The sequence below is a fragment of the Colius striatus genome, chromosome 12, assembly GCF_028858725.1.
Source record: "Colius striatus isolate bColStr4 chromosome 12, bColStr4.1.hap1, whole genome shotgun sequence".
Classification (NCBI taxonomy): Eukaryota; Metazoa; Chordata; class Aves; order Coliiformes; family Coliidae; genus Colius; species Colius striatus.
This window is the reverse complement of record NC_084770.1, coordinates 5664846-5690072: the sequence shown is the minus strand read 5'-3', so window position 1 is coordinate 5690072 and position 25227 is coordinate 5664846. Positions and strand designations below refer to the sequence as shown.

General features: G+C 46.6%; 1 protein-coding gene across 2 annotated transcripts in view; it reads left to right on the top strand.

Moving 5' to 3' along the window:
- Positions 1-272: 272 nt before the first annotated feature.
- The window catches only part of AP2M1 (adaptor related protein complex 2 subunit mu 1), a 28511-nt gene continuing 3556 nt past the window's right edge, over positions 273-25227 (top strand). The window contains exons 1-6 of one of the 2 annotated variants that reach the window (XM_062006086.1): positions 273-341; positions 12237-12349; positions 17688-17953; positions 19145-19227; positions 23301-23436; positions 23532-23673. In XM_062006086.1, coding sequence (XP_061862070.1) covers positions 12276-12349; positions 17688-17953; positions 19145-19227; positions 23301-23436; positions 23532-23673 — 701 coding nt within the window. In that variant the 5' untranslated portion in view covers positions 273-341; positions 12237-12275. Of the gene's footprint in view, positions 342-11524; positions 12087-12236; positions 12350-17687; positions 17954-19144; positions 19228-23300; positions 23437-23531; positions 23674-25227 lie in introns of those variants that run through there. The other variant, XM_062006084.1, reaches the window with a different exon arrangement.

Sequence of the window (25227 nt, the reverse complement as noted above, 5' to 3'; positions counted from 1 at the left end):
GCCGGCCGCGGCTGTAGCGGCAGGGGCCGGCCTGGCGCTGGGTGCAGCGGGGCGAGGACGGGGCCAGCCGCCCCGGGGAGCAGCCCGGTGGATTCGGCCCCCACGGGGCGTGGAGAGCAGCCCGTGCCCCGCGGGCGGCCCGGGCCGGGGGAGGCGAGGCCTGGCGCGCTGTCCCGCCCGCGCCGTCCCCGCGCCCGCCCCTCCCGGCAGGCCCCGCGCGGGCGGGGCGGGGCGGCGCATGCGCGGCGGCGGCGCTGCAGTGGTAGGGGGGGCGCGGGGGAAGGGGGGGCGGCGGCCGCCATCTTGGGCGCTGGGCAGCGAGCGGCGGCGGGCAGCGGCAGGTGAGGTGCCCGGGGCCGCGCTCCCGCTCCGCGGCTTGGGCTGTGCGGCCGGTTGTCTTCTCCAGCCGGCATCGTGCTGCGGGACTCGCTCTGCGGCCTCGCCTGGGCGGCGGCCTCGCCGCCGCGGGTGGCGGCTCCCTCGGCGCCGGCCGGGGGTGGGGGTCCGCGGGCCTACCCCGCGGGGTGCGGCGGAGCCCTGACAGGAGGGCAGCGATGAGGCCGGGTCCTCCCGAGCTGCGCTCGAGGAGGGGCGCGGGAGTGCCCCCCGCAGCCGGGCTGTCCTCTGCGGAGCCGTGTGGGAGGGAAGCGGGGCTCCCCAGGGAGAGCTTTTCCTCAGCCCGCTGTGAGGGAGTGCTGGGCGACCCCAGCTCCTCACCCGCTCACACGTTGCTTGAGGTTGAGAGGGTTTATTAATTGGTTCGGTTCATTAACTATCTGTCTAGAACGGCTGGGGCGGCAGTCCAGTGGTGCTGAACCGGGTCAGGGTGGGGACAGAGTCAAGCTGTGTGTGGTACCGGCCGCCTACGGAAGGCCTGCGCCGAAGTGCTGGGTCAGCCTGAGCAAAGGTCTTGTGGTTGGATTGGGCCGGAACTTCTCCTAAAATTACTTGCCTGTGCGACTGATACAAATGTGAATTAGCTGGGTCGTGTCTTGCACCCTTTAGCTTCCTCCCAAGAAAACCTGCTGAGGTAGAACATAGTGCTACTGATGCTAAACTGTGCTTGTTCTGAGGCTTAAAATGGGCTGTAATCCAACAGCTCTTCTAGATGCATTTCCATTCTTCCCTGGGCTAGGTTTTTGGCTTCAGTAAAGCTGCAGGAAATGCAGCCTGTTTATCGCCTAGTGCAGTTGACTTCTCTCCCCACTAGGAAATGACTTGGTTTAGATCTAGTCTTCTCTCTATAAGGGGTGTGATTCCAGGATCTGTTTTCAGTTTGCTTTAGTATGACAAAGCTGCTGTCAAGTTTTAGCCTTGGGCTGCCAAAATCTGAGCCTGGAACTTTCCCAGATAGGTGAGTCTTGATGGCTTCTGTGGCTTGGAAGCCTGAGTATTGCAGGTTTCTGATTGCTCGTGTGGTGTCTTGTCAGGCAATACTGGCTTGAATGCTATCAGAGCTGTAGCTGCTCTTTCTTTCCCGTGGCAAAAGCTGTACTTGTCTCTTTGAATTTTGCTTGCAGGGACAATCTGTAATCTGACATGGTGCTGCTGAGCTGCCCACTTCCATATTTTCCCTGTCAGAAGGGAATCATCATTTTTTTTCTGTAGGAACTGCCATGTTAGTGACATCTAGTGACAAGGATACCTGACATTCTTGTGGCCTGTGAACTGGCCGTTTTCTTCCAGGGAGAGTACTTGAGATATCCTTGAAGGGCATTATGGCCGGTGTTCTCCTCTTCCTGAGAGAGCACAGTTCTGGCCTTCAAAGAGTTGAGTTTTGAAGCTGTGAAGGATTACATCTTGGGCTCTTTCAAGCAGAGATGACTGGAAATGCACTCTGGTTTGATAGTATCTCGTTTTTGATGGAATGGGAACAATCACTAAACAAAATAGTCTTTGTAAAGGAACTTCCTGTGAGCCTGGTTAAACTTTCCTTGTCTTATTCCTGCATCAAAAAGGAATAAAGCCAAGACTGTCTTTTGCAGCATGACATCTTGCACTATGAGTTTATACTAGTAAAGGCCATTAGAGTATTTGAAAGCTGTTCTGGAGGTTAACTGGTGCGTGGACAGAGGTACAGCCTAGGGTGCCAAAATACAATTGGTCTTTTTGGCAGAGTCAGCTGCTTTTCCTTCCTGAATGTCTTACAGAGTCAAAAGTAACTAGCAAGCCATACATTATTTTGATCTCGTTAGGAGTTTTGGCAGCTCAGCTAAAAGCTTGCAGGCTGAGGCACAGAATTGAGATACAGTTATCTGCTCCACAGCAATAGTAGAAAGAGAAGCCCTGGCAAGTCAAGGCACTCAGACCATTCCTGATCTGCAGAATATAAGCTCTTACTCAGAGTGCAGTCTGTGCCTGTAACCTCTTCTGTCAGAACGTGAATAAAATGCAAGTCACTGTTCAGGTTCTTAGCTCAAGAGTGAAAAATTAGTTGAAGTTGTTTCAAACTGACTTTAAGACTTTTAAGCCGTGGAAGAGTGTGTTGGAGCTGTTCAGGTAAGACTGGACTCGAAACAAGGTAGAGACATGAGTTAAATACTGTTTCTGTGATGTTTTACCAGAGTAAGGGAGCTTCTTGGTTTCCCTGTGTCAGTATTTAGCTGCTGTTACTCTTTAGAGTGGCTGCTTTGCAATATGGCACACAGAAGTAGACTGTAGGAGGAGAACCTGGTTGAACCTACTTCTCTTCCTGCCCACTGGTTATGGGGATTTATGGGATTTGGTTTAAAATAGTAACAGTTTCTCTGAAACTGATGGGTTTATCTCAGTAGCTCTTTAGCTCACGATATTCCTCTTAATTTAATTATGCAGCTCACCTTCCCTAGGATGAAGTGATTTTAGCTACTGTTGTTTAAAACCAAGTGCAGTCCCCGGCCTCTTGGAACGTGGTTAATACAGCCCTGTAAGTGAAGCTTAAATGATGGGGTGATGACATCCTTGGAAGCCATGAGCCTTTTGGTTTGGTAATGGTCAGTACTAGCCCAAACTGATTGGTTTTCTGAATTGCTCCAGTTTTTCAGAGTAGCCTGATTAATCCCCCTCCTGCTTCAACTGTTGTCACTTGTCCAAGACCATACTGATTTCTGGAATGCAGAAATTGTGACTGTTTACTCTCATCCCTCTAGGTGAAGGCTGCAGTGCCTCTCCTTGTTCCTCCTGCATGAGAACTCTGGCAGCTAATGTATCTTGACCTGCTTAGTTAGATAAGCACATTAATGCACAGAAGTCTTATTTACTCTTAAGTCAGAACCCAAACTTTCTTTTAATAGAATACTAAATTAAATGGGTTGGTTGCTTTACAGCAGCTTATTAGCTGACTTGGGATTGCTGTTTCCTAGTTGTGCTGTGTAGATTAGAGAAATGAGCATTACTGTTTTCATTCAAACTAAGGGTTGTCTGTGCTGTGGGAAGCTGCAGGCCTCTTGATGGGAGTGACAAAGCCCAGAGTAGCTGGCTCTTGGGCTGACTACTGATCATCTTGTGTTATTCATACTCTCTGCTTGATGGCATGGGAAACTTAACACATCCAGCAGCTTGTCTCACAGTGGGGCTGTGGCCAAAATGGCTTTGTGGGTGAGCAGGAGTCCCCTCAGCTCAGCTGGTTAGGTCTCACTGGCTTGCTCTGTCAGGGGCCAAGCTGAAGGCAACCAGCAGAACATCTCATGTACTTATTTTCACCGCTTCTTAGTGCCAGGCTCTTTTCTGGAGAGGTATATCTGTAGTGAGAATAGCACTTGTGCAGCTGGTGTAGTGAAGAAATACAACCAATCCCAGAGGTGTGCTCTGAAATCAATGGATAAATGCCCTCAGTGCTATTGGGGTGCTGCTGACACTCACCAGATCCTGAGGCGGCTGCTGCTTGGCTGGTAACGTGAAACTGTAGTGTTAGTGGCAGGGTGAGGACTCCTGTCCCTGCAGCTACTGTGTTACCACAGCACCTCTGAAGAGAGAACATGGGGGATTTTCTGAGCAGACCTGCCATGAGGGTAGCTATGCCTGGCTCAAGAGTTCAGCAGATTCTGCCTGTACTGAACTTGGAGAAACTAGTGTGGGAGGATACAGACAACTGCCTTTGCTCTTTCTTGAGGCAAAAATATCAATATACGCCAAAAGCTTATGGTGGCTCCAGTACTGTTGGGCTTGTAGGCACATTGCTAATGACACATCTCCTCCAGACAGTACCTTGTTCTCTTAGAGCTAGAACAAGCAACTCTTGCCTGACTGTGAAGCTGCAGTTACTGCAGAAAACTGGCTAACAAGTCACGATTCCTCCTAAGCAGACAATTTTAGATGATTCTTTGTTTTGTTTTCATTTGTGCAAACTCAGTCACAGAAGGCAGACAACTGTGTTCCAATCTGGGGTGTAGGTTGAAGCTAGCCCTGTTCATGCTGGTGCAGGGAAGGATTCATGGTTTACGTGATGTCACCTGAAAGACTTCAGCTTGTGGGACAAATGTACTGGAGAAAATCACTCGTTTGAACATCAGTATGTCTGGGATTTAGTCTAGAATTCAGCTTTGTCTTTCAGACTTTCATGACTGTGGTACTGCAGTGGTTACTGCAGTGTAACTGATGTGATGCCGTGGCTTCTCAAGGAGAGAGACCATGGAAGGCAAATGCACTGCACAAAGACTGGAGAGTTGGGGAGTTAGCTGTGGTGTTTCTGGAAAAGTTGTTGTAGGTACAGACCTCCACAGAGGAAACAGATTGTGCTTGTTAGCCTTGTAGTTCTTTACAAAAGCTCAGTGCTGTACATTGTTCACTTTTCCAGAGTTGTTCTAGGTCAGAATCCACAACAAGGCACTAGGCTTGTACATGCTGCAGGAGGGAGCTGCCAAATCTTCAGTTGCTAAATGTAGGTTTAGTCTATCATTTAGCCAAGTAGCTCCAAGTTCAGCCACTTGATGCTTCGTTGAATAAGTGAAGCTACTGACAGCCCAGCAACAAGATCCTGCTGCCCTAGCCCAAACTCCTGATTGCACCGAGGTGTTCAACGTGTGGCACAATGTAGACCTAAAAGGGCAAAGTCTGACTGCTTTTTGAGAATCACCTGTCTTGAGGTCAGACTTAGTAAACAGAGCATTTTCTGTCTGTGACAGAATCAGTGGACAAAAGCAGCTTTTGAGATACTATACTTTATTGCATCTTTATCTTTCTCTGGACTGCCTTGGTTATGGTATGCAGCTGATCTGCTGCAGACTGGCTTCTGGGGCTTCATCTAATATGTCCTGATGGTGTGAGAGGGGGATACTCCTTAATGCACGTTCACTGAAATAAGTATGTTTGATTCTTTTCTATGGGATGCCTGTTACCATGTCAGTCATTCTAAGTCCAGCTAATCCTGGTGCTTTTCCTTTATGTAACTACTGAAATGTGTTCAAATCCTCACCCTAGCATTCAATTTATAGGTGTTGTTCTTCTGTGTCTATCTGTCGTAACTTTGCTACACTTGCAACATTATATAAAGGTCTATCTTAATGCTTTCATTTTTCACCTGAGTGAAAAGACATCCTGGAAAGGCATTTCCATGTAGCCTTAACTCCTAGTGGGTTTATAAGCACATGTAAGTATGTAGTGTGTCTGATGCTCTTCATGATTCTTTCCCTTTCTGTTTATGGGTTGAAAAAGAAGTATATGGGAATGAGTACTTGGCAGCAGAGTAGGAAGAGTAACTGGCCTTAGGTATTTGTGGGAGCAGCATTCAAATGTTAGATCTCACTCGTGCCCCAGCAGCTAACTGCTTGAAGAATGCAAAGTGTGTTGGGAAAGGACTGTTGTTCCTAAATTAAGGTGCTTAGTCACAAGCTGGTGTGAATTCAGCATACATGTAGACCTTCTCTGTACCTTAACTAGAATAAATCCATCCATACTGTAAACTAGAGAAGAGGGCTGTAGCTAGCAGTGTGGAGCAGGCTGCCATATGTTCAAGCCCATGAAACATAAGGAGCAGAGCTGCAAAGCTCTGAAAATGCAGTTGATGGACCATTAACCCAAAGGCTTCAGCTGAAGTCATCTTGGTTTCCAGGCACATTGAAGAAGCAATGGGCTTTTCTCGTCAACTGTGCCTTGCTATTAGCCTGAGGAAACTCAAAAACAGTGTAGGGCGAGCTCCCTAGAAAAGGCTGACTGAGGAGAGGAGCAGAGTGAGTCACTGAAAGCTGATTGAGCAATGCTGGGAAGCTTTCTGAGTCAGGTCTCATGCACAGTGAGCAGATGAACCCATCTCCTGTGGTGGATTTCTTATTCTGGGGCCTTCTGATTCCAGCAGCTGTGAGTCACTGAATGTCAGTCTCAAATTAATTAGAGCCTTGTTCCCTGAAGTTCTTAACCATTAAAGATGTGGGAAAGATCATACCAAGCCTGAACTACACCACTAAAAACCTCATTCTGGTTGCAATGTAACCTTGAAATAGTTGGAACAAGTATCTCTACTGAAACACAAATGAGGAACAAAACAAAGCAGGCTTATTTTCACTGCAGCCACTTCAAGCAGAGCCATTGTCATCTTAAAGAGCCATTCTTCTTGCTAAGCTTTAAGCAACTTTATTTTCTATGCTGCCCTTTGTGTAGCTTTCCCCTCATCTGTTTATACATCTCGGGGCTAGTCATTCCACCTCTTGAGTTTCCAGCTGTGTGGACCTTCCCTCCTGGAAGTAACTGTAGTGGGGAGGGATCACTCTGCTCTGGTGTCTGGGTGGCATGTAATTCAAGGCTTGAGCCAAAGACTGGGATGTTGTCAGTGTTCCCTGAACTTCCATCATGGGCAAACTTGGAGAAGGCTGGGTGAGAGAAGAGCACTGCATCAAACCAGACTTGCTGCAGGCTGTATCGGTGCCCTTGTGCTGTCCGCTTGTGATGCTTGGAACTCTTCAAGATGCTGTACTGCAGAAGTCAAGCAGTGGAAGGAAGAGCTGCTTATAATTGCATTCAATACCTTGTGTGCATGAGACCTCTTTGATCCCTGATGTCATTAGATGGGAGGGCAGCAAGAGATTTATATCACGTGTGTGTCCTTCAGCTGCCACAGAAACCTGGTGGGTAGCTGGGACAGTTGGGTTAGTCATCTACAGGTTTTCCTTGTTTTCACCGTCCTTAGCCTATGTGGCTTTGTTTGGTACCTGGCAACAGTTTGCATTTTATCTGACTCGTGTCAGACAACTGGCACACATGAATTCAGGTTGAATCTCTAGAGCTCTACATCTGTGAGTCTTTTTCAGGCTCTAGGAGAATCCATAAATGGTATGGAGACAAGCTGCTACTGCATGTGAAGTAATGCTAGTGCATCTCCCTCAGGTTTTTGTGCTGGTAGGCTGCCATTGTGAAACAGCCTGGCAGAATGGTCCTGATCCTGCAGCTAAACCTGGAGTAAGTGAAACTACTGCCTCCGGTTGTAACCAGGGGTTCATGTAGCAGAGCCAATCCCTTTAAGCAAGTTGCTTAATGTTGAGTTGCATTACTGGTGTAGCATGGCTAGTACCTGGCACCTGGTTGGTGGCCAATCTCTCTGCATGCTGTGAGGTTGTAGCAAAGAGCAATCCTGGTCAGTAGTCATGGCAGCAGAGGAGGTGTAGATGTGAGGGTGTTCAGAGTAGTAAAGGCAAAGCAGATCAAGAACAGCGTAGAGGTGCAGTGATGGGGCTATGAAATGACACACTGAATTCAAGGTACATAAATGTCCAGTGGTGCATACAACAGGGAGGTGGATTAGGGAGCAAAGGCAATTTGGGCTTCACCTCTAATGCAGTTAATCACCTGAAAGACCAAATTCGATGTGTTCTGGAGTTATGATAGATGAATAAATGGTGACTTCTTGCTGAGTGGTGGCTTAAACGTAAGTCAAATACTGAGAACTTTCTAGGAAAAGATCAAAGCAGGACGTGTGTGATTGTTGTTTTGTCTATATCATGGTTTGCTTACATTTTAAATACCTTGTGCAGTTTTGTGCTATTTCTAGAAGGAAAATGTGTAGAGGAAGGAACTGAGAAAGACCAAAGCATAAATAAATTTCTGTGTGAAGAGCAACTGAGGAAGGTGGGAACGTTTCTGGGAAAGGGGTGATGAAGGCAGTGGAGAAGATCTGCAAGATCCTGAGTGAGCTGCAGATAGAGTGGAGGGGTTAAGTTCTTCATTGCCCCTTCCTGCACTTGATCTGGAGGCCATTCAACAAAGTTGGGAGAAGGAAGAGAAAAGAGGATGTTTTATACAGGAGTTATAAAACTGTAGACTGGGGTGGGTTTTTTTGTCATTCGTGACTGTCTGCAGAGATTCTAGAGGAAACTGGGCAAATACTTTAAAGAGATCCATTGTAAAATAAACAAGCCATTACAGGGGAATCTCCTGGAGAGTGTTTGTTCTTGACCTGTCCTTACTGTTCTCTGACTGCCCTTTCAATGTGGGAGACTAACAGCTTTGCAGTGTGAGCAGCAGGGCTCTGCACCACACAGGTGAAGCTCTGTAGGTTGGGAGCCAACTGTGTGTGGAAAGCTCAGAGCTTGAACCCTGCTCCTGCAATATCTGTATAAGGAAGAAGCCTGGCATTTTTTGCACTGACAAAGAGTTTTTTAAGGACTAAAAGCACATGAATCATGCTGTATCTGCTCTCCATCCAGTGTGTTCTTACCAACATAGCAGATAAGCAAGTACTTCACTCTGCTGCCTAGTACTGTGATGCAATTAAAAATGCTGGTGTTTTTGCCTGTAACTTCCGTGAAGCTATTAAAGAATATGTCCTAACCTAATGAGTGAGAAACAATAGCCTCGTTATCTCAATCAACATTCAAAGTTTGCAGAACTCCTAAGACAACTAAGCTTTTCATTTCTCACACAAAACTTGGTCAGCAGTCATCTACGTGTTGTACAGTATCATAGCGAATATGCAGATCAAGGCTTTTCCGGGAAGTGATTGGCTTGTCATGCTAGCAGGATGCTTTGTCTTGTCTATGCTGTGTGTCTGATTCTGTTGCCCATTGAAGCAGGTGTTTCCTTTGTGCTAAAAATAGGGAAACAACTTAAGCAGCATTAAAACCCAAGAGGGAGATTATATCTTCTTTTTAAGACTGGGATGTGCTTTCTAGGAATCTTCTGGAAAGGGCTTGTGGGATTGGTATGATCCAGCTTTGACCAGTTGCATAAGCTTCCAGGAAACTATTCTATACAACATAAGTCTTAAAGAGGATGCAGGAACTATTCTTCACCTTTGATAGCAATACTCCATATCCAAATGTGGAAGCCAGCACTGTAGCAGTCTGAGAAAACATCCTTGCTCTTATCTGGAGTGAAAAAATAATGAGGAAGGAATTTCCTAGGGCAGACAACACGTTGCTTTCATTGTAGTAATGGTTGCTTTTTTTTTTTTAACTCCTTTGGTCTGTGTGAGTGACCTTTCAAATGTTAACTGAATTACAGCTTCAGCATCTGCCAGACTTATTGGGCAACTGTATTCAAACAGGTGTTCTTAGTGTTTTGTGTTCTAGCCTTGCCCTGCATGCTACCTTCTGGGGGCATCCTGCATGCCTGTTGGGGCCATGTGTGTTTCACATAAATAGCCATGGGTAGAGCCACCCCCTTACATTTGAGAACTTGGTTTTATTCTGTTGAACTACAGGATTGATCTATCTTCTGGTGTGGGGCTGTTGGCCTTACTACCAGCTGCACTGTGTAGCCTCAGTTCCCCTACATGGGATGGGGAGCAGCTACAGAAGGCTATTCCTAGTCTGTAACTGCATGAGAGTCTAAGACTGTGTGCTGCCTCTGTCTTAAAATTGATTACAGAGTCTTATCCTTGAAGTAAATGAAATACTTGTATCTTCAAATTATAAAGTGTCACTAATGGGCATGGAAGAAAAATATTCTGGAAAACTTTTTTCTGTGCTAGATGGACACTTCAAACATAGAAAATGTTGATGATGGTGCCACTTGAAGCCACTGATGTGTGGCAGGAGACAGCCTGTTAATAGCCACAGACAACCAACCAACAGAATGTCAGAGCAAAGGCCAGGAAGCTCACTGTTGAGCTTTGAAAAAACTGCTTATCTGTGTCTTTCACTATTTTCACTTAACAACTGACTTTTTGAATCTTTTATTTCCTTTCAATGAGCAGGAGCAGCCATCTGGTAGCTGAAGACCCATACCAGAGAAGTATGTGTGCTAGTACTCAGAGGACTTGTTAGGTGTAGCTAAAAATGTTGGTGGAAAGACTTGTGACATTTAAAGTTTCTATTCCATCTTTCTGAAATTAAAAGTAGTGGCTGCATGATGTATAAACCTTGTTGTAGCACAGAACTGGCATCAGCAGTAGTTTCTTCCAGTGGGCAGCTACTTTAGTTTCTTGAACATAACTTCTAGAGCATGTGTTACTATTAATACTCCCAGCTTCTACCCTGGAAGTCCTTTGTCCCTCTTGTTTATGCATTACTTTTGTTTGTGTGGTTTTTTTCCTGACCTTGATGTGGTCTGAGGCTGGGTCACTGTAGCTTCGTTTTTGTTTTGTTCCTCAGCAAACACATATCACTTCACTGTCAGCAGTTGTCTGTAGGTTCACCTCTCCCTATCCTTTCCTCCCACCCCAGCCAAGTGGGTGTAGGCTAACTCACTCACACAGGGCTGTGGAGATGGCTGGTTATCTTATTCTCTGCAGTGCCAAAGATGAGAAGTGCCTATGCAGTTGTCTCAAGACCAGTCACGAGGCTTGTCCTGTCGCATTTGTAACACTCTTCCCTGCGCTAAGCCAGCTGAGCAGTTGCTAGAGTGGATATTGTGACTTGAACCTGAATGACTGCAGGAATGGGATCTGGTGAAGTACCTGTGTATTTTAAAGAAAAAGTCTTCTGCCTAAGAGATGTAGCTCTTTTCAAAACAATCTTCCTGTGAAGAAAGAGAAAATTAGCAGTTTAAGAGGTTAACTTCTGAGGCACTAGCCCCTAATTAAGGGGTTGTGGCTGAGATCTCCCTCTCCAATGGCGTGTTGTGGTCCAGCTGCTCTCAGTCTGGGCTCTGAAGTGTTGCTCAGTACTACTGCTAGGGATCAGCAAAGGCTGTAACACTGTGTAAATACTGTGTAAAAGCAGCAATAAACCACCTTGTACTTGCTGCTAAGAACCCTCTGCTGTACAGTGATAGGACTGGTGACATCTCAAACTCTTGTATGAGCTGCATGCAAAAAGACTTAACTACTGATTGCATCTGACTTGTACCTCGGTCACTGGGGAAATAAATACTATGTAGTTGAAATAAAGGGTCCTTTGATTTGCTTGCAGTTCCAGGCCTGTGTTTTTTACCCTTGCATTCACCAGATATGTACTGCTAATACTGGAGGCTTGATTCATCCACACTGATGAATGGAATGAGAAGTAAGCCTGCATCTATTTCAGTGCTAACTTTAAGCTTCAGTCATAGCTACAAATTGCAGTCAGATTCAGAGCCTCGTGTGTTACAGGATGCATGGTAGCTGCAGGTACTTGTGTCAGACAAGCTCAGGAAGTTGCCTAGCTGGGCCTCTGTTGGGATTCCTTTAGTGGCTCCTTAACTCTGGAACAAAGCTGTTCGTTCCCAATGGGTTTCTTTGTTGTATCCTTGTTAAAGTGTGCTTCTGAGGGGCAGTTCTGCAGCAAACATGAGGGAATGCACATCTGGAGAGACTGGCACGTAGCTAGGCCATAGGTCTGTTGTGGTACATGCGGTCTGTACTGTGCATTGGCAACATGCATTTTTACATATAAAATCCCAGCAGATCTAAAAGTATAATCTGTAACCACAGCAATAAGACTCTTTCTCTACTCTCCAAAGTAAAACACTATTTCTAGTAGTACTTTATAAGTAAGGACCTCTGTATTTTCCTGCTCAGGATGTAAGCATGGGTCAGGCAGTCACTTCCAGCATCTGAGCAGCTCCTGAGTCTCTAGCTGCTGTGCTGGGCCTCAGCCATGCACTAGCTTGGCCAACTATGGCAAGATGCATGAGGTGAAGTAGTCCACATCATCAGAATATTTCTGAGCGTGCCCTGCACTTATCCCTCCTTGCAACCTGCTGCTGTACTACACTCCTGTGGCATCAAGATGTGTGCTCTCGGGTCCTCACCACCGCAGGTACAGTAAGAATTATGTTGTGGTTGTGGTTGAGGGTGTGTGTGACAAAAGGTGCCTGCCATGGCTAATAGCCAGCAAATGTCAAAGCCTGTGCCTGCTCTACTGCTTGTGGCCATGCAGCCTACTGATACATGCCTTCTCTTGCTTCAGGTCTTAAGCAACATGGGAAGAGAAGACTAAAGTTCCATCATGATCGGAGGCTTATTCATCTATAATCACAAAGGAGAGGTTTTAATCTCTCGAGTCTACCGGGATGACATTGGGTAAGTGTTTCTGTTGCATCCCTGGTCTTTGCTTTTCTGTCTTTTTGGTGCAGACAACAACCCAGAGCTGCTTTGTTCTGCATTAGCTGTGCATGCATGTAAGACTGCAACTCAACGTGCTGCTCTAGGCTTAGTTCAGAAAACAAAAAAAGAGTTTAAGACTTGGTCACCTACAGATGGGAGTAAAGGATGCTGTGCAGGAAAACCTGGGACTTTGTCTTAGGTAACAGATCTGTCTGTTACTCCAAATTATTGGGCAGCGTGGACTGGCACTGCAGGAGCCTTCCAGCTTCAGCATAAGCAGTAAAACCTTATGGGATCAATCATGTGGGAACTGTCTGCCACACACTATAGCCAGGGCTCTGAATTGGTTTCAAACACAGATGTCTAGCATCAGGTGCAGGCATGGAGAAGACTATCTGTGGTCTTGCAAACTTAAGTCTGCAAACAGGCTCATGGTTGTACACTTAAAGCTGGCATCTGTCCCCCAACTTTATATGGCAGCCTTGTATGTGAAAAGCTTAAATTCCTTGAGTAACTAAAGTTGTGAGAAACACTGAAAGCTGTCAGTATATTGTAGGTGTCTTGTTGCACTTCACAGAAGTGTGATGATGCTCACTTAGACTGGATCTGTATGATTCTTAGGCTGCTAGTTTCCAGAAAGTACCTTACTAAAAAAAGTCGTGGCAGTGGATAGTGCTATAACAAACCTCATGCCGAGTGCTGATGCTTGGGCTGAAAACCTTAAGTGGCTTTCTTGTACAAAACCTTCCTTGTGGGTTTTCACTAGTGTTAGGCATTAGGTGGATGTTAGTAACTGAAGTTAAAATATAGCTAATGTAAACAGGGCTGTGGTAGCTGTTAATTCAAAGCTCAGTGAGACAGATCCTTCTGACCAGTTCAGGAATAAACAGTTTGTACCAAGTCTTCCCAGTGACCAACACAGGATATGCTGGGAAAGAACTTGTTGCCATAAATTCGAAGCAAAATCTCAAGCCAGTCTGCCTTCAGATTGCTCTGGTCTAAAGATTGTGTCCCTTCTGGTAATGGATTGTCCAGTGGAGGTTAGAAGTTGAGGTAGAACTAGTAGCTGCTAGTCAAACCTTACACTCCTTGGGTGAGAGAGTAGCAATCAATGGAGTCTCTGTTATAACACTTCACCCAGTGACTTTCTTGGCTTGTTCCAAGTCAACTAAGGCAAAGTAGCAGTTCTAAAGTTGACTTTGTAATTCCAGGACTTCCACACAGAGCTGAGCCAAGGAAGCATTGTGTTTCCGAAGCAGAAAGCTACCAACTACAAAGTTTTTCCTCTCCTGTACTGTAGTAACTCATTTAAGACTTGAATATTTGTTACCTGAAGCTCTTCAGAGCAATTCATATGCCAGATCTAACTTTGTGAATTTCACCTGAGGAATAGGTATCTATTCATCTATCTAGACAGTGACTGAGTCAAGCTGATCTGCCTCATAGATAAATTTTGAGAATATGTTGAGAAGGGAGGACTACAGACACTTACTGCAGTTTCTGGCAGAAGTGTTTTCTTTTGTTCCTTACAAACTGAAAGCACTTAAAGGTAGCATTGTGCTCAAACTCATGTTTATTCAAGAAGACCTTTAAAGTGCATTCTGGCTTTGGAGATCTAAACTGGAGAGGGAAGTAGTTATTTTTAATGTAGTGATCCTCTATTGCTTTTTATCTTGGCTCATTCCTCTTAGAGTGACTTGTGTTCAATATGTGATAAGTACTTTCTGCTGGCTGCCCAGGCAAAACTAGAAAATGGGATTTCCTGCCTGATCCTATCTTTAATTTTTCATTTGGCAGAAGGTGCCAAAAAGATTCTAATGTTTTCTCAAAGACTTGAGGAGCTGGTGTTCCCTTGAGTGAAATCTTCCATCAAGTTCCTGTGAAAGTATCGGTCTTGTGACTTGCATGGAGCTAGTGCTGGCCATTAACCCAGCTTGCTCCCCAAGGTGTTGGATTAGTTCTGAAACAAGTTGTCAGACCTTGTTTGGAATTTTTAGACCTGTAACCTTATAAAAGAAGTTGTCTTAAAATGGTTACGTCTCATCTTGTAGTGTAATCAAGTAACTGAGAATCTTGCCATTTCCTGATTTGAACATTGGCATCAATACCAGGTCTACCTAAAAGCTTTTAGCATCCTAACCTTTAGAGAGAGGTAGGGAAAGGAATAGCCTTGATACTGTAGCTTGTACTTGGGTCTGTAGGACTTCTGTCTCTAACCAGCCAGGTAATACAGTGCTAGAACACTGTATGGTTCTTAATTCACTAATGATAGATCTGAAGTGCTGAGCGTTGAGCCCATCCAGCTTGCTGGGAGCTAGGTTGAATGGGAAGTGAGCATAGCTGCTGCATCTCTTCATGAGTGAGTGACCCTTAAGACTCCTTGGTCTTGGCACTTGCCTTTGTCATTCTACAACCTGAACCTACTTGTTGGGAGAGATTAAAGGTTGTCTGTGGTTATGAGAACCCCTCACCTTTCACAGTTCAAGGCTCTAAATAAGCACATGCTAGCTCAAATGTTAATGAGCAAAGTGACCATCAACCAAGAAGCTCTTCACTTGACTTCATCAAAGGCAGAAGTACCAGAAAACTTGAACTTTCTTTGCTTGCTACTTAGAATGGCTTTAGTGCATGTAGTGCATCTGTCCATACAGCAGCTAGCTGCATGCATAAGCAGCCCCTTTAAAAAGCAAAGCATTATGTATTTAATTCAGAATACCATAGAGGGCTCTACTGTTATCTTCAAGTGCCTTGTTCTTCAGTGACATAGTCATTGGGAGAACCATCCTGCATCTAATAATGTAGCTAATTAATAAAAATAAGCTATTTGAAATTAAGCAGCTTACATGACAAACTGCATGCACTTTAAATGTAACAGGCATTTGGGTTCTGAGCTTTAATACATCACTTCAGCTTCATGGCTCTTGATCCTTAAGGAAAAAGTGCAAGCTGGATAGAGCAGTGTCTGAATCTGCAGGACATGCCCTGTCTCTCCAGATGTGCTCCAGCTCTATCGACCTTGCTGTTATTTCCTGTTGGCTGGACCAAGCCAGAAAGCATCAGTCCCAACAGCTTCAAAGTAGAAGTGCTGCCATAGAAATGCCCCCGTAGACTTGCAGCCCTGTTCTGAGGCGGGCTGGGAAGAAGATATGATACCCATCAGTCCCCGGGCAATGCCTCAGATTGTGGCTTTGGGGTTTTTCTTATCCAAGGCCTGCTACACGTGTTAGCAGCGCAGTCTGGGTATCACTGATGTGATACAGATGTAGCTCATCTGGACTGAATGCCCAGTTAGCCCTCAAGTTCAGCCAGACACGAGTCTGTCCACGCTGGCAGCCTGACCACGGCACGTCAGTGTTGGGCCTTGTGAGGGCTTCATTGCTGCCACAGCTTGTTACTGTCCATCCAATACCACCTTGGCCTTTTGTGCCCAGGGATAGGGGGAGGGGGTACTGTTTGGTCTCTTCTTATCTCTTTGGATTCATTGTGCCTTGTGTGTGTGTTTCTAACCCTTTCTCTTGTTGCTGTCACTCCTCCTTTCTCCGCTGGCGCCATTTCTGTCCATCCCATCTCATTGGCTGCTGTAGCAATAGGTAAGAGACGCGTGGTAGGCCACGACTGGCACTGCACGATGGGCGACTGCTGTGTTAGAAAAGCTTCACCAACCTGAGGCTTCTCCTCTAGCGTGCACCAGTCTGATTGCTGGTTCTAGTACTAGTTCTAGTGGGTTAGTACTTGAGGCTGGGAGGGCTAGTGCTCCAGAACGAGCTGAGCTTCCCTTGCAAGGCTTAGTGGTGGGGAAGAATGGGGCTTTTAGATATTATTGTATAGTAGATTGAATTACTTTCTTATGGAAAAACAAAGGCAGAAATTAAATACTGCTTTAACACAAACCTTCTAGAGCAATAAAACCTCAGAAGTATTTGAAGGCCAGAATTTTGCTTATGGGGGAGGGTGTTTACTGATGAGGCTTCTGCACTTGTGCCCAGACCTTCAAGGAGCAAACACCTGCTGTTGTGGCATATGTTCCTTTGAATAGCCTTTGTGTGCTAACTTGGAACTGTCTGCTGGATTGTTGACAACTCTCAGTGCTTCTGAGCATTTGTACACCTGTATCCTTGCTTGTGAGGATGTTGTTAGTCTGCTCTCAAACATGGTTCTGCATAATCAGTACCGTGGCCTTGATGCTGCAGTCAGAAGACTCTCTGTTCTCTGAAGTGTCTGAGAGTATGAGGAATAAAGCACAACTAGATGAGTCTTCACTCGGTGTGTGGACTATTGCTTTGAGTCTTTTTCTTGTCATATGAAGCACTCGGTCTTCCTTCCTGTCTTCTTAGGACCGATGAACTTTAACTGAATTTGGGTAGTTAATCCTGACTTGTAGCTGTGGGATAGGGGAACTCTAATGTGGAAGAGCTGGCATCCAGAATGCCACTCGGACATCCCTGCTTACCCAGCAGGGATTTGTTCCCTGTCACTAGTGTACAGACAATTTGGATTAAAGATGACAGCAGCTAGTAGAAGCTTGCACAGCTTTTCAGCCTTGTGCAGAACTTCTTTAGCATAAATGATACTGGACCATCCGAGTGCATGTAATGCAGTGCAACTGGCACATTGCACTGTGGGGACCCTAAGTCCATGTGCAGGAGATCTGTTCTGAAGCCTGGCAGGCTTGAGAGGGCAGGACATGTGTAACTGGAAAGCCGTAAATATTCCTAGTCCTGCTTGCTGCTTGGAGCCCGCCCTCCGTGGTGCCTGGGGTAAGGAGGTGAGGTGGGTCTGAGAAATAAAACTACTTTTTGTGATGTACCTGGGCACTGACTTGATGGGGTTTTTTTCTCTGTGGTACATCAACAAATACCTTGGGAGACAACAGCTTGCTGTGGGGCAAGAGTGTGAAGGCCTGGGCATGCAGAGTAGACAGTAACTAGGTGTTTGGTCAAAACTGGGTTTTCCTTTGAGCCATAAGCTGCTACCATGTTTGTTCCCAGCTATGGCCATCAATCAGGAGAGCTAGCAAAATTAACCAAAGGGAAAGTTCCTTTGCCATGCCTCCAGAGAGAGGTTGGCTTCTCCTTCTGACTACAGCCGCACTGTAATCCAAAGCACCTTAGAGGCCAGTAGCTCTCCGTCCCTCCTTTAGTTTGTGTGGAATTTACCGTCTAACTCTGCTCAGAGCCTTCGCTTGCCCCTCTTAGAGACATCCCCAGGCGCCCTCCGCAGCGAGCTCGGTGTGTGAGCGGCGGCAGAGCAGCGCCGCGCAGACGGCCCGTTGCCACGTGCGGGGCACTGATGTGTCTGTGGCGCTGCCCCGCAGGCGCAACGCCGTGGACGCCTTCCGCGTCAATGTCATCCACGCACGGCAGCAGGTGCGCTCGCCCGTCACCAACATCGCCCGCACCAGCTTCTTCCACGTCAAGCGCTCCAACATCTGGCTGGCTGCCGTCACCAAGCAGAATGTCAACGCTGCCATGGTGTTCGAGTTCCTCTACAAGATGTGCGACGTGATGACTGCCTATTTCGGGAAGATCAGCGAGGAGAACATAAAGAACAACTTTGTGCTGATCTATGAGCTGCTGGATGGTGAGATGTTTCTCTCGGCTGCTGTGTGATGTTGCACTCGGTCATTCTAAAACACTTCCCTTAGTTTGATCTAGTAATAATCCTTGAGGTATTTTTGACATGCGTGACTGAGTTCAAAAGTCCTTATTCTGCTTTCTAATGCAGGTGGATAACACCCCAAGCCTGTAGCCTTCTGTTGGTCATGGCTCACCTCAGTGAAGTGTGCAGAGCTCTGTGCTTCTAGAAATTAGGCAGCTGATACTGGACCCCAACTTCAGTATAAAGAGAGCTACCATCAGCATCTCTAAGGCCAGCCATCCCACCTAGTGCCCAGGTGGCTCTAGTCCTACCTCCCACACTGATACAGCTCCAAATTTCACCACAGAATAATAAAGTGTCTCTTCAGCTGCACGTGATATCAGCCTGCCTGCAGACATTGCCCTTGAACTGGCTATGTTTTACATAACATGACCACTTTGTATTAGTTATACTTCATTTTGTTTTGCAGACAAAGCACCACACATGTGTCCTGGGATTCTTAGCCAAGGATCACAGTGACTGGTGGTTCCTCTGTTTCTCTGCTTTGGTCAGCCACTGCTGTCCCTAGTAGGCACAGTGAGATCAAAACCTGCCCATGTGGTGTTACTCAATATTCATGTTAGTGGTCTCTTCTCTCCTCTAGATCACTTATGGGTTGTTCCCTTTGTCTTTGAGGAGAGTGGATGTTAAACGCACTGTCTGTAGTTAACACCTGTTTGTCTCCAGCACTGATCATCCTGCAGTGACACTACTCTACTGTTGGGTTTTTTTGTAGGTTTTGATTTTTATTACATCTTTTCATAAGGAAATGCTGCAAAGATAGATTGTTCTGCTGTTAGATGAGCCCTTCTTACCTGCTCATGGATGTTATTGTTAAAACTCCTCAGTGTGCTCTGTGCACATGACTAAATTAGTTGATATTTAGTCCTGAAGTGCAGTTGTATTTAAAAACATGCAAATTCATCAGTTGGGCAGCTTTCCATCACCCTCCCTCTCTAAAATATTGCACAGGGAAGTCAAAATTTAGCAAGGCTGTCTCTTTTTTGTTACCCGGAAATGTAATGTGTAAGCAGTGTCTGTACATTAATTGGTACTCTCCGTGTAGGAATGGTTAGCAGGGTTGGCGTGGTTTATACCTTGCAGCTCAGATAACCTTCTTTTACCCTTCCGTAGAAATCCTGGACTTTGGCTATCCTCAGAACTCTGAAACAGGGGCCCTGAAGACTTTCATCACTCAGCAAGGCATCAAGAGTCAGGTAAGCAGAGGAATTTGGGGTACAGCACTGCTCTGCTGGTTCATTTTCTGTAAGCCTGTTCAGGAGAGTGTGGTCTTAATTAACAATTAACCATTTGACCTGTGCTGAGTGGAGGTACCTGAGTAGATTGAGGACACCCTGGCAAGGATGTAGCTCAGTGGCATCTCCTCCTTGTCTCTGCACTTGTGTGACCTCATGTTACCTGGTGCATGGTAAGATGTGGGAGAAAGGGCCCTGAGCTAGGATAATGCCAGTCCCTTGCATGTAAATGGCTGCTGGCTTCAGGCTCTGCTTTGTGTCAGCTCCGGACAGAGGATAAACAAATCTACCTGCTGAACCAGAAATAGCTCTTCTGTGTGTGACTCTTGCTGAGCAAGTCTGTTCTCCACCAGCCTTCGGTGCTTTGAGCTGCCAGGCTTCCATGCCTGCCATGCAATGAAATATTCTTCAGCATTGTGAGTCTTGCTGTCAGTCAGAAAGCTGATGTTAATTCTATTGCTGTCTGTAACATCTTTGCAGATCAGCATCAGTACAGTGTGAGCATTCTCTTGTTGGAGGTCAGAATCTCTCTACTGTGCATTTGGCACAGAGTTAACCCCTGCCACAAAGTTTATGTGGAGGCAGAAGTAGAAGGTAAAGGGCACCTGAGGAAAAAGACACTCAAACTGACTGTTCTTAGGAATGAGTTTTTAAACTAGCTCTAATCCTGCTCCAGACTAATCTCTCAATACCAGGCTTCCCATCTTGGATAGCTTATGCTCAACCTATGAAACAGACAGTGACTGTAAGAGTCCTTTACTCATGTCCTCATGAGGACAATATTGTTTACCTTGTCTAACACAGCTATGCAGGCTTGCCTCTGTGTAGCAGGCAAGTCAGAAAGAACTGTAGGGATCTGTTTATGTTGAAGCTGTACACAGCAAGTATCTGGGTAAAGCTTCAGCCCCAAGGTACAAACAGGAGCCCAGTGCTAAACAAGAGGCTGCCTACTAACTGCTCTTGTTCAGGATAAGCAGAGGTTGATGTCTCTAGAGGCTCTGTTTTAACTCCATTCATCTGCACTGACTTCCTAAGAACTCCTTTTTAAACTTATAATTTACTAGTAGCAGGAGTAGATGCACCTTAGTAAGGAGGTGAGAGAGAAGCTGCCCCTGAGTAACACATTTCCTGCTGGAACAGCAGCGTTTTGCAAGAGGGCATGCATGTATCAGTGGCCAGATGTGAGTGCATCCGGCCTGTCCCCATCCCAAGCCCCAGTGTAAATCACTCTGGCCTTCTGCAGCCTGACATTTTGGGCAGTCAGCACTCAAGATAGCTGAGTCAGCTCCTGTTCCTAGGGAAATTCAAAACTAACCGCCACCCTCACTTCCTTCCCTAACTTTTTTTGCTTCTGTTTGTTTTAACAAACTCCTGTGCTGCTGTTGTGCAAACCACTGTTGTGCATCTTCATTCAACAGCAGGTTTAGAACTTCCCTTACAAAGAGGAGTTTGGACTTCAGCTTAGATAAGTAAGCAGTTATTTTGCTCTGTGTTGGAGTTTTGTGCAGCCCAGTTAAAAAAGCAGAAGTAATCCTTTCCAAGCACAGGGTGGCAAGGGCAGCAATTGAAACTGCTTGCCATATTTCCTTTTCTGCTCACTGCTCTGGTACATCTAGCCTCCAACTCCTCCTTCACTTAAAAGCCAGCTTCTAGCAGCTACCTTGGACCAAAATCTGGGGCTGGGTGGCCTGTCCCTTGTGTTCCCTTAGCCCTGCGTAGTCCCTGATGTGCTTTCCTTGGACTGAGGAGTCCTACTGAATTTAAGGAGCAAAATGCCCTGATGTCAGACCTTCCGAACAAGAATTTGAGGCATGCTGAGCTGCCACACTCCGAATGCCCACTCTGTATGGCTACAGTGGTCTTTCTAGGGCTGATGATCCTGGAACAGGATCGAGTTTCTGGTTTTATTTTGGAAAGTGGGTCTGATACTGCTGTGTGGCTTGCCAAGGGAAGTACCCCTGCCCTCTGGGAATGGGGTGATGTGGCACACAGGTTTTAAAAGGTGATGATGTGCAACATGGTTTCATTTCCAGTGCCTGCTGCTCAAATAGCCAGACTGCAGGCTGTGCTGGCATCCTGTATCAGAACTGATGCAGACATTGGCTCCGGCAGCAGCTAATCGAGCTTTTACAGCTTGAGGTGAAGCTGTGCTCCATGTACTTGGTTCTCACCCTTGAGATGCAGTCTGCATCTGTCCAGACTTCATTAACTAGATGAATGCTGACATTTTCTTCCCCTCCTTTTGGGGAGTGTGAGTTGGCCAACTCTTAGTTACAATGTTTCCCCAAACCTTAGAGATACTTTAGTATAAAATGCTAGTGTTTCTTTTTGAAAGTGAGGCGAAGGCTGCCACCAGCAGCAGGGGTCTGTGAAACCTGAAGGTAGCTGTCTGCTTTTCACCTAGTCACCGTGCTGGCAGCTCAGTGCAACAAGTTGGATATTCCTGTCCTGTTTTAGCTGTCTCATTTGTTCAGCTCAGGGAAGCTCCCAGACCTTAGAAGTTTTCAGACCTGGGTGCCTTCAGTCCTTCTGTTAGGGAAGACTCATGCTGCTGCTGGGTGATCTTGGCTTCATTGTTCCCCAGGCATCTGCTTCCAGACCCATCCAGTCACTTTCTGTAGCAACCAGTAGAGAGAGGCTCATGGCACTGATGCTGCTGCAGGAGACAGGAATGTCAGCACATCAGCACTGTCCCTTTGGAGGACAGAGAATGGGGTATTATATCTACATGTGCCTCCTGTTCCTCTGAAGTCTGAACAAATTATTGAACAAGGCAGGTAAGGAGGCTTTCCCTAAGTGGGACAGACAAGGGAGATACTTAGTACTGCACTGAGCACTTCCTGAGGCAGTTCCCAGGGGAGTATTAAACTCGGTCTCTTAGATGTTACAATAAGGGCTCTGCTTGCTGAAGGAGTGACCGTGTCTGTGGCAAGAGCACGTGTGCAACCAGACCACTGCTGATTTAAAGCTGAGATCAGGTACTGCCACCCTGTGGGCCCAGTGCAAGGCAGTTGCCACAGGACCCACTTCTGTCTTCTGCTGTCGTGGTGGAAGAGGCAGAATTGACATGGATATAACTTTATACAGGACCTAGACTGAAGAGTGCCTGATACTTCCCATAGTCTGGGCATCTGTGCCATGATAAACATCCAGGGCTTGCTTTAGGAACTGCAATGTGTAGGAACATTCCTGGGAGTGGTATTTGGCCTGTCTGTCACCCCCTCTCCCCTGCCTTATATTCGGGTGGTGCAGAATGATTCTGAAAAGCCATTTCACTGCTAAGAGTGCTGGTTTTCCTGAGAGGAGCTAAAGGTCAAAGCCCCTCATCTTATTTGTGCTCATTAACTATTAACTAATTAAGAATTAATGATGAGCTGGCCTGCTTTATTCCTGTCCTGAGGTAGCCTTAAGCCTAACCTGCCTCTTTCTCCCTTCCTCCCTTTTCTTACAATTGACCTGCTTGCCTGTTAACCCTTTGTGCACCACACTTGCTGCTATACATCTACTTCTTGGCTTTCTGCGTGTGACTGGATCCCGCCTGTAGCATCAGGTAGGAAACCTCCCTGTGCCTCTCAGTGCAATCCTTAAGGGCTTTTGGGAGGCTCAGAGCCTGGGTGCTGTTAGATGCATCTTAGGTTGGGGTTGATATATAACTCAGTCACTGCAGTCATTAAGCAGTCCCTGGGGACTAGCTGTCCTTGGCCTAAGGGTTTCACATTGGATATGGGTGTGACCTGGCCTGTCAGCTGCTTCTCTGCTTAACAGGGATTGATGTGACAGTCTGGGACGTGATTTGAATGTCATAAATGGAAGAACCTTTGCTGCTGTCATTACAACCAATTTTTGGTTGGCCATAGGGTTTGCTGTGTTGAGGAAAGGTTGACCAGATCATGGGAGGTGTGACAACACCTGTATCTAAGTGTCACAAGCAGTTGTGTGGAATAGACAGCAAGGGATTGCTCTTAAATTTTAGGGCAAGGTTTTTTAGTCTTTCAGTTCATCTAGAGACCTAAGATGCGCTTTCTTCCCTTCAGACTAAGGAAGAGCAGTCCCAGATCACCAGCCAGGTGACTGGACAGATTGGATGGAGACGTGAAGGGATCAAATATCGCCGCAATGAACTCTTTCTTGATGTACTGGAGAGTGTGAACCTCTTGATGTCCCCCCAGGGTAAGTAGGAGATGTTGAGCTGGCATCTTTTTTCCCTTCAAGATTTAAGTGGGGACTTGCTTAAGTGTTCTGAACTGCACTCTTCTCTACACCAGGTCAGGTTTTGAGTGCCCACGTCTCTGGCAGAGTGGTGATGAAGAGTTATCTGAGTGGGATGCCAGAGTGCAAGTTTGGAATGAACGACAAGATTGTCATCGAAAAACAGGGCAAAGGGACTGCAGATGAAACAGGGAAAAGGTGAGGAGTATTGGGCTGAAAGCCACTTGCCACCAGTGGCCCTTATGAAAGGGCAGTGCTCAATAGCTTTTCTGAACAGACCAACAAGGTTGTTCTCTTCCCTTCAGGTATTTCCTCTGAGTAGGTCAGTTGCTGTGTACGTTCCCAGCCTGAGGGCCTCAATGCAGAGGGATTCTCTACAGCTTTCCAAGTATTAAGATTCCACACAGTGTGACGTGTGGAGTTCTTGCAACTGGAAATGCTTCCCCAGGATAGACTCTTTTTTTCCCCAAATGTTTGTCTCCAGCAGTTCTAGTCAGTGCAAAGTCTCCTTGGTAGGATGCAGTAGTGCCCCCAAGGAACAGTGAAGGAAGCCCTCTGACTGTAGGCTGCTCCACCTGGCCTGTTCCCAGTATAACACTGAGTGAGCCTCTCCTGCTGACATACAGGTGGTCAGTGGCCATGTGGGTTGGAGACTCATCCCTCCCAGGAGCCCAGCTGTACCTCAGTCGGGACCCATATTGAAGCAGAAAACAGATCTTTTTCCTCTTCCAGCCTTCCTGTTTGGGGTGAAGAGATAGAAGCAAAGGGACTGCCACTTTTCTCTCACTAACCATTTGCAACTCAACTATGTTTCTCTTGGTTGTTTGTTTTTTTGCTGACCCCCAGTGAATTGGGAAGGTAGATAATCTGCTTCAGCTGTATGTGCACTCTGCTCTCCCTCTGTCTCTTGCTTCCTATGTCTTGTGCATGTAACTTGGGTCTTGGACACTTTCCATGATGGTTCCTGTAAACGGAGCTGAGCTGCTATTTGCCTGTTCTCTCAGAACCAAGCCAAGAGCTATCCCATCACTGTCACCTTTAAGCCATCTTCCCTGAATCCAACTAGCAAAATGGATGAGCTTCAGGTGGCTGCCCAGTGAGAATGTCCTCTAGTGAAAATGTCATCTGCATAAACCTCTGAAAAGTCAGTAACGCTGTCCCAAACTGAGTAACGCTGCCTGAGACTTGGAGCAGTAGGCAGCAGGGTTTTCCCAGCAGTTTTCCAAAGAACTAGTCAGCTAACACTGACTGTGACCTGGGCAACAGACCAGGAAAAACCAGTCCCCACTTAGGAAGCACAGAGTACACCAGTGGGTTGTGTCACTTAACAGCTGGTCGGTATGGGGTCAGTCTGTGTCCCGTTTGTACAGGTGATGACGGTTCCCAGGCCAGCAGAACCTGCCCCTAGTGCTTGCACTGACTGGGCACACGTGCACAGCTGCCCTGTTGCTCCCAGCAGTTGTGGCAGTCTGGGTATTGCAGTGCTAAACTGCTGCACCTTCCCTATGCTACTGCCTCCTCATTTTCTGGTCCCTCTTGGAAGCTGAGAGCCCTTGGCTGACCTCAGGACCTGTAGCAAGGTCGACATTCTCAGCCAGTAGAACTCAGCACAAGGTCAGTGCTGGCAGGTGAGGCTGATGCACCTGGGTGGGCAGATGTGTAGATTTCTAGGAGTGATAAAGACTTCAGTGGCATGATATTGAGGTCTTTGGCAAATGGGTTTGGAATCAAACCGCCTGCTAGGCAGTGTGG